This window comes from Erythrolamprus reginae, chromosome Z (assembly GCF_031021105.1).
Source record: "Erythrolamprus reginae isolate rEryReg1 chromosome Z, rEryReg1.hap1, whole genome shotgun sequence".
NCBI classification, from domain to species: Eukaryota; Metazoa; Chordata; class Lepidosauria; order Squamata; family Dipsadidae; genus Erythrolamprus; species Erythrolamprus reginae.
In genome coordinates, this window is record NC_091963.1 from 1,232,594 (window position 1) to 1,244,787 (window position 12,194).

The 12,194-nt window shown below is 48.9% G+C and overlaps 1 protein-coding gene across 1 annotated transcript in view; it reads right to left on the reverse strand.

The window, feature by feature from the left end:
* Nucleotides 1-12,194, reverse strand: part of LOC139175746 (uncharacterized) — a 30,738-nt gene that overhangs the window by 9,011 nt on the left and 9,533 nt on the right. The window contains exons 2-4 of the mRNA XM_070766984.1: nt 2,132-7,753; nt 888-1,151; nt 372-463 (exon numbers count right to left, since the gene is read on the reverse strand). Coding sequence (XP_070623085.1) covers nt 372-463; nt 888-1,151; nt 2,132-7,753 — 5,978 coding nt within the window. The remainder of the gene's footprint in view (nt 1-371; nt 464-887; nt 1,152-2,131; nt 7,754-12,194) is intronic.

A 12,194-nucleotide genomic window follows, 5' to 3' on the forward strand; every position in this document is an offset into this window, starting at 1 on the left:
ATTGATAGCTCTCAAGTGGATGATAGGGAGTTCTAGTTTTGGCTTAGGGAGGAAAGCAGAGCAGATGAATTTGAGCCAGTCGCCGGGAGACGGTGAGTTCTAGTTCCATCTTAGATGTGAAAGCTGGCTGGGTGACTTTGGACCAGGTGATGATACGTTCTACTCCTGCCATAGGCAGGAAAGCCAGCTAGGTTACTTTGGGCCAACCACTATGGCTAGTGAGTCCCAGTCCAACCTTAGGCAGGACTAGAAAGCTAGCTGAGTGACTTTGAGCCTCTCTCTCTCTCTCTCAGGCCAGCCCACCTCAAGTGTGACTAACTTGGGAATTCTAGTAATTGAAATCCACCCATTTTGATCTGCAAGGGTCACACCTGCACCGCGTGAGCCGTCCGTGGTACTGGGATGTTCGGCTCTTCCAATTCTGGTAGGGATCCTTCGTTGCTTTCGGAATCATTGGAAGATCCTGAAAAAAGATATTTTAGCATAATCTATCCGAGGTATCCTTTATTAACGCTCGGTCCTCAATTTACAACAGCAATCGAGCCCCACACTGCTGCTGTTAAATGGGACGTTGTGAGCTTTGCCCCATCCTATCCCCTTTCATTCCACAATTCTTAAGGGAACCACTGCAGCTGTTATAAGAGTCATACAGTCATAGAATCCTCAGGCTGGAAGGGACCTTGGAGGTCTTCTAGACTAACCCCGTGTCCATCCTGATGGACATCCCTGAAGGACTCATCAAGGATCATGGAATCTTAGAGGCTGGATGGATCCTTGGAGGTACAACCTCCTACCCATGTCACATGTCATGGCGATCTACTTTTTGTTCCACCAACCATGTCGAACATACATGTGCGTTGGCCCAATTCCACCCAACATCTTCCTACCTTTGTGGTTGATGTTGTGGGACCTCTTCCCCACCAATGACGTCTTCTCTTCCAAGAGCATCATGCCTGCCTCCAGCTCTCTCTCCTCGCTTGAACTGGACTCCAGAGGGAAGGAACCCCGAGAACTTCGCTTTTCCCGCGCCAAACCCAAGTACTTGAGGCGGGAATCTCGGTTACCGGGCAACTGGTTCCTCCCTCTGGCATCTTGGCTGCCAGAAAGTTGGTGGAGCTGGCCCAGATCCGAAGAACTGACACTCTCGAGAGCTGGAAAAAGAGGAAATTTAGGGGCAGGACTTTGGATTTTTCCTTTTCCCATTGGTCGGCATTTCTTAGGTGGATTGACACACCCCAACTATTGGTTTTCCTTGAAATTTCATTGACAGGCGATCTTACTGTACTTTTGGTTTCCATGGTGCTCTCTGAGCTTGGTGGTTTTCTCAGAGACATTTCAGGACCCAACTAGGTGATATCATCAGTGCTAGAAGAAACTGTACATTAACAGAGAACTACAGTTCCTTGTAGAACTGATGAAGTTCCCCAGTAGGGTGATAAACATCTGCAACAAAATCATTAAGCTCAAAGAGCACCAAGGACACGCCAATTCTCCTCCTCTTCCTCACTACTCTGCAACCCCCCTTGCTTCTAGCCCTTGTTGGGTCATCTAGCATCTGCAACAAAACCACCAAGCTCAAAGAGTACCAAGAAGCCCACAGTGTTATCTCCCTTTTCAGCAAAAAGATTGCAAATCAGGGCTTAGTGACCAGGGAAAGTTGCAAATTGTAACTCTGAATGGTCACTAAGTGAATGGTGATACTTTGAGGACTTCCTGTGCACAAATCTAACATTTGTCCCCAATATTATAGCTAGTCCTTGACTTACGACCACAGTTGTACCCATATCCATTGCTACATGAGACAGTTGTTAAGTGAGTTTGGCCCCATTTTACAATCTTCACTGCCACTTTTGTTAAGTGAAACATTGCAGTTGTTCAGTGAGTAACATGGTCATTAAGCAAATCCAGTTTCCGCATTGTTAGAAGGTTACAAAAGGGGATTGCGTGACCTGCGAGACACTGCAGCCATAAAAAATGTGAGCCAATTTAGATCACACAACCACAGGTCATGAGGATGAGAATCGATCCCAAAATCCATTTTTGGGGTCTCATAGCTTCGGTCGCTAAACAAATGGTCGTAAGTCAAGAACTACCTGTAATAGTTCAACGGGAAGAAAACGAGAGATCTTACCTTCCACCAGAGGTTTACGGGTGTCCTGCACGAGACTCTCTTGGAGAGGCATGTGTTCCACACAAAGACCTGCGGTTGGAGGAGTGAGTTGCGAGGTAGCTGATGGGCCTTGGACAGTACCCTCGGAAGGAGGTGAAGGTAGAATCAAAGAGGAAACAGGAGGCACTTCTGGGAACTGTGATCTCAGGACAGGAGGCAGGGCAACTGGAGCCACTTCTGGGGCAGGGGATGATGGTCGTTGTGAGGGACAAGTCTCTTGTGACGACGTTCCAATGGAACAGGAAGCCAGAGGAGTGGGTGAGTCCAGAGATGAGAAGGCATCTTCCGAAGAAGAGTGTTCCGTGCTTTCACTGAGAAGATTCTCCATCCTCGGATGGCTCGTGTCTGTCTCTGCATCCTCCAGTTCCATCACTTCCAGCATTTCTTCCATGTTCTTCTCATTGGCCGTTCTTGGCAGATCTTCTGGAGGACTTTGAGATGGACTTCCATCTGTGAGTTCAGCCTCATCTTCCCCAGAGGCAGAGATGACGTCTTCCATGCCAAGTTGGGTGGCTTCATTTGGTGCAGAACTTTGGAGTTGAATGTCTTCCACCCTGGTCCCATCATATATGGGAAGGACTTCTTGCTCTGCCATCTCTTCTTGGTCTTCAGCTTTGGCTACTTTGCAAGACTGCCAGGAGCTTTGTTGGCAATCAGCAGTTTCCTCCCCAAGGGTCCTTGGGGCTTCAAGTTCAGAATATTTTGGTTCTACTACTTGCTCTCTACTGAGGCTCTCAAAGACATTCTCCTTCAGATTACCAAGAAGACTCTGGGCTTCTGCTACCAAGAGATTACTGATGAGATGTGCAGTCTCCACTCGTCGGTCCTCCAGGTTTCCAAAAGAGCCTTTCAGCATACTGGTGACTTCTTGTTGGTCTTCAAAAACCCTTGGAGATACCATAGCTCCATCATCATCATCATGTTGAAATAAGGCACCAGATGGTTCGGGCTGGCTAGGGATGGTTGGAAAGCTCTCTGGGTGGGAAGCTTCAGTATAGGCTGTACTCACATCCTCATCAATGCTTCCCAAATGTTCTTCACTCTCTGCCTGCTCCAACTCTACATGTCTACTGGAAAGATGGTCCTGAGTTTCGGGAAGATCGCTCAAATAGATCTTGTCTTCAGAAGCTAAGAAGATCTGCTGAGGAGCCCTAAGCTCAGGAGACACATCTCTTTGCTTCACAGCAGGGTGTGAGGTGGTCAAAGGCGTGTGGGCAAAAACACTATAATGCAGACACACTGCCGTGCTCTGCTGGGGAGGTACCTCTTCTGGAGAACAATTTGGTGGAACATCCAAGCATTCTGACTCAATGTTCTCCACCATCAGATGCTCCAACTCTGCAGTCAATGCCTCCAGGCTTGGTGGAGAATGACTCACCTCCACAACCACATTTTGGCTACCCCGTGTTTGATCAGGGCTCGCAAACGCTTCTCTTCCAGAATCGGGAGATGGAGCTAATACCGTGGTTTCTTTGTAAACATCCTTGGAGGCTGTTGCGAAGCTGGACTCCAGGTAAGAGTAAGATGCAGGCTCATCCAACGTGTCTGGAAATTGCAGGGTGTTGTTCACCTCTTTTTCCTTTTGCAGAGCGTGCCCTGTTTCCAAAATAGGAAGGAGACCCTGGAGGAGAGCTTCAGCAAAAGTCTTCTTTTGAACTACTGGGTATTCCTCACGTAGGTCAGAATCAGTCACACTGGAGAGCATTTGGTCTGTGTTGTCAGCTGCAAGAACACTTGGGACAGCTTCAACTATCCCACTCTTGGTGTCCAAAAAACGGACATCACTCACATTGCATGGAGGCTTGACAGAGTCCACCTGTTCGCTGTCATTTTGAGCTTCAGTTCCTTGCAGAAGAACCTCCTCAGCATCTTGAGGTGCCACCAGTGGTTCTGGCATATGCATGTCCTCCATTTGCCGGCGTTCAGAGGACCCATTTCTAACTTCTGAGTCAACTTCCATCATCATTTCGCCAATCTCTTCTTGGTGATACGTGATTTCATCAGAGCTTGCAAGCATCACCTGAGCTTCGATTGGATCAACGCTATCCAAGCTATCATCGGCTCCTTCACCCCGTAGAACGTCCATGTGGCTGTCCTTCAGGCTGCGCTGTGGGACGGCTAAATTGTGAGTATCTCCGTGCTGTGTCACTTTGGAGTGTAACTGCTCCATGGCATCTGCTGCTGTTAAACATTTGGAGACCAACTGGCCCTCCATCTGTAGGTTCTCTGCTGGTGGGATTTCAGCCACGATGTCTGTTTGGCTGCCTTCTCGGTTCTCCAGATCTGATCCATCTTCTTTGGATTGAGCTCCCCAACTCTGGTCAGCCTTACTCTCCTTGGATTCCCCTTCCTGACCGGGCTCCAGTAGCACCTCTGTCACATTTGGTGGGTTGTAATCTACTTCAACCATCTCTTCCCTGGAGAGATGCAATGGTTCCTCAGCGTTATCTAGGTCTTCTGATGTTTCTTCAACATGGCTGCCTGTTTCTATGTGGGTTGGCATAAGATAACACTCACCGTCTCGAGTCTCTCTTCCATTGAGAGCTTCAGTCTCGCTAGGCTCCATGCACAGTTCAGAAAGTTTAGGAGTCATGGGGTCACCTACCACCACTTCGTCATTGGAGGAGTGTCCAGAGTAGTCCTCCATTTCTTGATCGATGGAATTATTCTGTGTTCCACATAAACTCCAGTTGGCTGCCTCCACCCCACCTGAGTGGAACAGAGGAAATTCATGGGGCAATGGTGCTGAGGCATAAAGAAGGATCTTGTTGTCTTCTGCAAGGATGTTCCCTGGGGTGTGGCTAAGTGCCAGGAGAGAAATAGAGTCGGGTTTTGCCTCGGAAAATGCTACCATTGCACACTCCTCATTGTTGTTGATCTGATCAAGGGAAGACACTTCCTTCAGTTCACCTTCTGAATCTACACAGACAATGAGACTGTCCTGGGTTGCATCGGAATCTGCTAGGATGATTTTGGGTTGTTCTAAAAGATCCCCCTTTGATTCAAGGAGTGACAGTAAAGGCCTCTCCTTCTCAGAAGTGGTCTCCACCAGCTCACCATAACCCGGCTCCAGTTCAGTGGAGCTTCCGCTGGCGGCACCATCTTGGTCAAGAAGCTCCAGCAGCCGTTTCTCGGATTCTTCGAGCCGCGCACTAATGTCCAAACTAGAAGAGTCATTGATGTCCACGGCTTCCAGATCTTCCAACTCAACTGGGCATGATTTGGGGATCCATTCCAGGGGGATGACAGACCTTGCACAAACCTGGCCCATCCATTCCTCGGCTAAGGGAACGAATGACGGAGCTTCCTCTGCAGTGTCGGTCAAAGGAGGCTGGTTGTCTGATTCGTCATCAGTATCAAAGCAAGCAATCAAACACTCTGCACACTCAGAGATCACTGGCTCTGGCTGGGTTGGTTGAACATCTGAGTGAACCAGATGTGTTTCCTTGAGGGAATCTCCTTTGTCATCCTGAGTTGGGGGACTCAAATCTTCAGAAGCCATCACCGAGTCCTCTTCTCCTGGCCCCGGATGAGAAATACAAGTACTCTTTGAGGAGACATCATCTGGGCTCTCTGGTCGAGCTTGCAGCTGGGAGACAACCGTTGTATCAAAAGGTCTTGGAGGTTTCATCGGATCCTCCTCTGTCAAGGTTTCCTCTTTTGGCCTGCCCTTTTCCTCGGACTCTCCTCTCCTCTTTTCATCCCCTGTTCCACAAACGGTGTCTTCATCTGTGTTGTACGCATCTGAGGATACATCCATCTCGCTCTCACTCTCCAGGTGTGGCAGGTTGCTCTCTGGGTCTTCCTTGAACTCTACAACTGTGTTGGCGACCATGGCATACTGCTCCACACCATCCTTGCCGTCATCGGAAGCAGAGTCTGAGGACTGGGAGGTATCATCCGGATAAGCAAAGGACTCATCCACACCTTCATCGATGGATGTTTCCGAGAGAGAGTGCAGGAAGGAGACGGAAGCACTGTCATCATCCTCCGTGCCATAGAGGGCATCATTCTCCACTGCTTCTCCCTGTGGGAACAGCATAATCTCCATGGATTCTGCCTCAAAAAGGAGGCTACCACGGAAGGGGAGAAGCAGAGCTGGTATCATCTGATCGCTCTCAATGGGCTTCACGCCATCCTCTGGAGAGGACATAGGTAGCTGGCTTTGAAGGTCACCAAGTTCGCCTGCCTCCGTGGGGCCCATGCCAAACATACCACGAAGCTCAGAAGGAGGCCCAGAGTCTGTGGTATGGGAACGAGCGGAGGGGCAGGCTTCCGACTCTCTTTTTGCGAAACCTGCGATTTCTGCATCGTATGAAGGCAACAAACAGTCCTCCAGAGGGCTGGAGCTGAAGTCAGCATCATCATCAGACTCGTCATCATTTGTGGGCCAGGAGGGATAGATCTGCTCAGCCTCCTGTGGGAGAAGCTTCAAAGGAATTGTTTCACAGTCCCAACCTTCCTTTGAAGTAATTTGCTCCTCTTCCTGGCCTCCGCTGCATTCCTCCGCAGGGTATGACGATGGAAAGGTGTCATACGACAGCCCCGGGAATGCTCCAAAAGTAGGGCAGGTCACCATGGAAAATTTTAGTTCTCCTTCGGGGAGGTCTAATTCGGACAAAGCCTCCTCGTCTGCTGTTGGGGCTTCCAGGGCTTCCGACTCCGCTAAGAGATTTGGTGAGCAGGATGACGATGTGCTAGCGGTGCCCATCGAAGTCCAACTGCTTCCCTCGGCAGTGATGTAGGAGCCTGAGGGTGAGGTGGGTGGAGAGCAGAGGCCTTCGCTGTCTACTTCATTCTGCTCATCGCTCAGGTCGTCTTTCAAGAATGGCGGCTGCTTGAGAGGGGGGAACAGAGTTCGGATCGGAGTGGATGGAGCCGTGAAGTAAAGCTCGGGGTCGAGGCTACACGGGTGCTGCTTGGCAAGGGTCAGCTGGGACTCGGCCAGCTCTGCAGGAAGATCTTTGGCCAGTGTGGGAGACGGGGAAGGCACGTCGGCCATTGGCTCACCCTGAGAGAGAGGAAACACTCCAGTCTCCACCAGCCCCTGGAGCTTCAGAAGTCCTGGTGGGGACACGGGTGTACAAGCATGGAGGTTACTGAAGTTTCTTGCAATGGGAGGGAGAGGTGAACCCTGGAATACCGCGTCCACGCCTTCGTTGCCCACACCGCTCATCTCTTCGGCGGAGGTGGTCTCTGAGATGCCAGATTTGGGGACCCCAAGTGTGTCCTGTACTGCCAGCCCGAGGCAGTGGGTCTCCTCGCCCATCACGATGCGCGCATCCATGAGATCAGTCCCCGGAGAGCATCCAGGATTTGGGGGCCTCGTCCCGCCAGATTTGGGAGCCTGCTCCATCACAATCTGGCCGCATTCGCTCAGCACCCCTGAGCCAGCCGTGGCGTTGCCGGTGGTTGTGTCGCAACTGGCCCCCTCGGGCTGTGGCCGATCTTCCTTCTTTTGCTTCACCGGAAGGTACACCGACACATCGGTGGGAGTGTTGGGCGTCACGGCCGGAGAAGTTGCCATAGCGGGCTGGAAGTCTCTGCTTGGCGTTGAGGCTGAGGAAAGGCTTTGCAAGCCATCTGTGGGGGGAGAAAGAAGGAGGGGGGGGGGAAGCAGAAGTCAAGCGGTCTGCCTGGCAGGAGACACAGAAAGACTTAAGCCGCTTAAGAGGCTTGGAGGCGTTTTGAACCCGGTCGTCTTAAAAGGGATTTGGAAAAAAGGAAGAATTGGAGTCACTAACCACGTGCTCAGCTGGCGGTTCTCCAGCGATTCACAAGGTTGGAAGTGTCAGAGAGAGAGAGAGGGAGGAAATGTAGAGAGGGATGGAGAGAGAGAGAGAGAATGTGAGAGTGTGTAAGAACCACAGAGAGAGATAGAAAGAGGGATAAAAAGAAAGAGAATGACAAGAGATAAACATAAACAAAAAGAAAGTAAGATAGAAATAGAGCGAGAGAGAGAAAGACAGAAAGAGAATGACAAAGAGAGACAGAACAGGGAGACAGAAAGAGAAAGAGAGAAAAAGAAAGAAATAGAAGGGAGAGAGAGGGAGAAGGAAGGAAAGAAAGACAAGGAGGGAGGTAGAAATAGAGACAGAAAGAGACAAAGAAAGAGAGAAAGAGGGAGGGAGGGAAGGAAAGAAGAGAAAGAAAGAGAGAGAGAGAGAGAATGAAGGAAGGAAGAAAGAAAAGAAAAGAAAAGAAAAGAAAAAAGATCTGAGCCAAAAGGCTCCCCAACAGGGAGCCAGGCTGAAGGTCCCATCCCCAAACCATGTGGTCTCATCTTCGGGTGTTTTCGTTCCCCCAACTGATATTCGGGCTGGTTGACCTTGACTGGGCATCAACAAGTCCCTTCAGCTGCTTGCAGTAGAGGCTGAGAGCCTCCCTCCCTTTTGCTTCACACATGGCCAGGTTGTCTTTACGCCAGCTCCCTTCCGCCCCCAGTCTCCCCTTGACAGTGACATTTGTCAAACTATGGTTTCTTCTTAGTGAAGGGATTGATTGGACTTGTTAAAATCCTCATTTGTTACTTTTATAAGTAATTTAAGGAAGCAAGCATACATATAATACTTTATTCTCCTATTTTCCTCCACAATAACACAACCAGCCAATTTTTCACACCACAAAGTTAATAAACCCTGGTTTACTAAGTAAGCCACCATCAGCCAGATTTGGCCACACATTAAGCCATCCTCCCCCAGCTCCAACACCCTCCATATGTTCAGCTTGTTAGTGCAAAGAATTCTGGGAATTGAGTTCCACACATACCCATACACATAAACACAGGTTGTGCGTGTCTTTGCAACAAATCATCATTTACACTCCAAGAATTAAATCTGTGCAAGAAGCCTCAACTTGACAATAAACCAGGTTTGTCCCTGATTATTAACTTGGTTTTCACTCCATTCCCATTTTAGTTTCCTGATATGAAAGGTGAAGATGGCTAGTATTTCTATTATTATTATTATTATTATTATTATTATTATTATTATTATTATTAGCATTATTATTATTATTATTATTATTATTATTATTATTATTATTATATTTGTATGCCGCCCCTCTCTGGAGACTCGGAGTGGCTTACAACAACAATACCTGCATCCCAAGCAAACCATACATAAAATGAAATGGCCCGGGGGAATCAATTTCCCCATGCCTGGCGGCAGAGGCAGTTTTTAGGAGTTTGTGAAAGGCAAGGAGGATGGGGGCAGTTCTGATTTCTGGAGGGACTTGGTTCCTGAGAGTCGGGGCCGCCACAGAGAAGGCTCTTCCCCTGGGCCCCACCAGACGACATTGTTTAGTCCACGGGACCCGGAAAAGGCCAACTCTGTGGGACCTAACCGGTCACTGGGATTCATGCGGCAGAAGGCGGTCCCGGAGATATTCTGGTCCGATGCCATGAAAGGCTTTATAGTCACAACCAACACTTTGAATTGTGACCGGAAACTGATTGGCAACCAATGCAGACTGCAGTGTTGGTGTGACATGGGCATGTCTGGGAAAGCCCATGATTGCTCTCACAGCTGCATTCCGCACATCCATTATGCAGTTACACAAACATAGTCAGGACTTTTACTTGAGTTTCCAGCTCAGCCCAATCCAAGCCTGCTCAATGCGACTAATTTCTACTCTACCTGACCTTACTCTACCTATCCCTTCTCTATCAAGCTAAACCCTACTCAACTCAACTCAACTCAACCCTACTCAACCCTACTCAATGCAACTAACTGACTCTACCCAACCCTATGCTACCCATTCCTTCTTTACCCAACTCAATCCTACTCAACTCTATTCAACCCAACCCAACCCAACCCTGCTCAACTCAGTTCTATTCTATTTCCCAACTTAACCCAATCCTATTCCACCCAACCCAGAGGTGAGTCCCTCCCAGTTCTGATGAATTCGCCCAAACTGGTAGTGACCCAGGGATGATGTCACAATGAAATCACAGACCCAGTTTGGTTGGGGCCAGTCCGTGGGTGCAGCCATCTCTTTTCCCAGATTTTTTTTTCCTTCTTCACATGCACAGAAGTTTCTTATTTTTGGCTTTTGGGGGTGGTGGTGTTAATTTATTTATTTATTTATTTTGCTATTGAGCATGCGTATGCCTGCCCACGAGGTGCAGCCGTGCGGCGTAGGAAGAAATGAACCGGGAAGTTAGACCCCAGCCCTGACTGAACCCATTCCTGCTCTACTCAATCCTAGAGGGACTCTTCTCTAAAAGTTGTCAAGATTGTTAAGTGAGAGAGGTCCAATCCTACGGCCTTTCATTAAGTGAATCACCACCATAGAAATATAGAAGTCTGATGGAAGAAAAAGACCTCATGGTCCATCTAGTCAGCCCTTATACTATTTCCTGTATTTTATCTTAGGATGGATCTATGTTTATCCCAGCACGTTTAAATTCAGTGACTGTGGATTTACCAACCACGTCTGCTGGAAGTTTGTTCCAAGCATCTACTACTCTTTCAGTCAAGTCATATTTTCTCACGTTGCTTTTGATCTTTCCCCCAACTAACTTTAGATTGTGTCCCCTTGTTCTTGTGTTCACTTTCCTATTAAAAACACTTCCCTCCTGAACCTTATTTAACCCTTTAACATATTTAAATGTTTTGATCATGTCCCCCCTTTTCCTTCTGTCCTCCAGACTATACAGATGGAGTTCATGAAGTCTTTCCTGATACGTTTTATGCTTAAGACCTTCCACCATTCTTGTAGCCCGTCTTTGGACCCGTTCAGTTTTGTCAATATCTTTTTGTAGGTGAGGTCTCCAGAACTGAACACAGTACTCCAAATGTGGTCTCACCAGCACTCTATATAGCGGGATCACAATCTCCCTCTTCCTGCTTGTTATACCTCTAGCTATGCAGCCAAGCATCCTACTTGCTTTTCCTACCGCCCGACCACACTATTCACCCATTTTGAGACTGTCAGAAATCACTACCCCTCAATCCTTCTCTTCTGAAGTTTTTGCTAACACAGAACTGCCAATGCAATACTCAGATTGAGGATTCCTTTTCCCCAAGTGCATTATTTTACATTTGGAAACATTAAACTGCAGTTTCCATTGCTTTGACCACTTATTTAGTAAAGCTAAATCATTTACCATATTACAGACCCCTCCAGGAATATCAACCCTATTGCACACTTTAGAGCAGTGGTCCCCAATGTTTTTTCCACCAGGGACCAGTTTCAGCAAGGCAATTTTTCTATGGCCCGGTGGGGGCGGAAAGGGGTGTGGTTGGGGGCGGGATTAAGCATGGGGGTGCTGGTCCTCCCCGCCCCTCTTTCCCGCCATTGCCCTGTAGCCGGCAGAACCTGCCTCCCAAGCCCTCTTGCCCAGCGGGAGCTAAGTGCTGGAGAGAGGGGGTCAGGCTGGCCCTCCTGCCTCCCCCCAGCCAAAAACGCAAAAGCGCCCCGCAGCAGAAGCCAAAAGAGGCTTGAGCCTCTCGGTCCTTCCCGCCCCTCTGTCCCGTCCATCGTCCTGTGGCCGGCAGAACCTGCCTCCCGAGGTCTCTTGCCCGGCGGGAGGCGAAGCGCTGGAGGGAGGGGGTGGCGGCATGAGGGCCGGCAGCTGCTGACTCCACGGACCGGTGCAACATGCCCCGCGGCCCGGTACTGGTCCGCTGCCCAGTGGTTGGGGACCCCTGCTTTAGAGTCATTGTTAATCAAGCCAATGCAGCTTCCCCTATTCCTTGTCGGAAGACCACAGTGAAGACAGAGGGGACTTCACCCCGAACGAATCCTGCATTTCCTGTCGCATGCAACACAGAGACACACAAAAACACACAAGGCCAACTCTATTCTCCGACAAAGTGACACAAACTGGAATCGATCAAGCAGAAAACCATAAAAAGCCTCCAAGGGACAAAGCAGCCCTGTAAAATTTAGAACGCTTGGCTTGCAAAGAGATTTATTTTTCTTCTTTTTTTAGTAACATTCCTTTTTCTAAATTTTTTTCTTCGTTCTTTCTTTATCAGGGTCACCAGCTCTCTGCACAGGCCCAAAGGAAAGACACTGA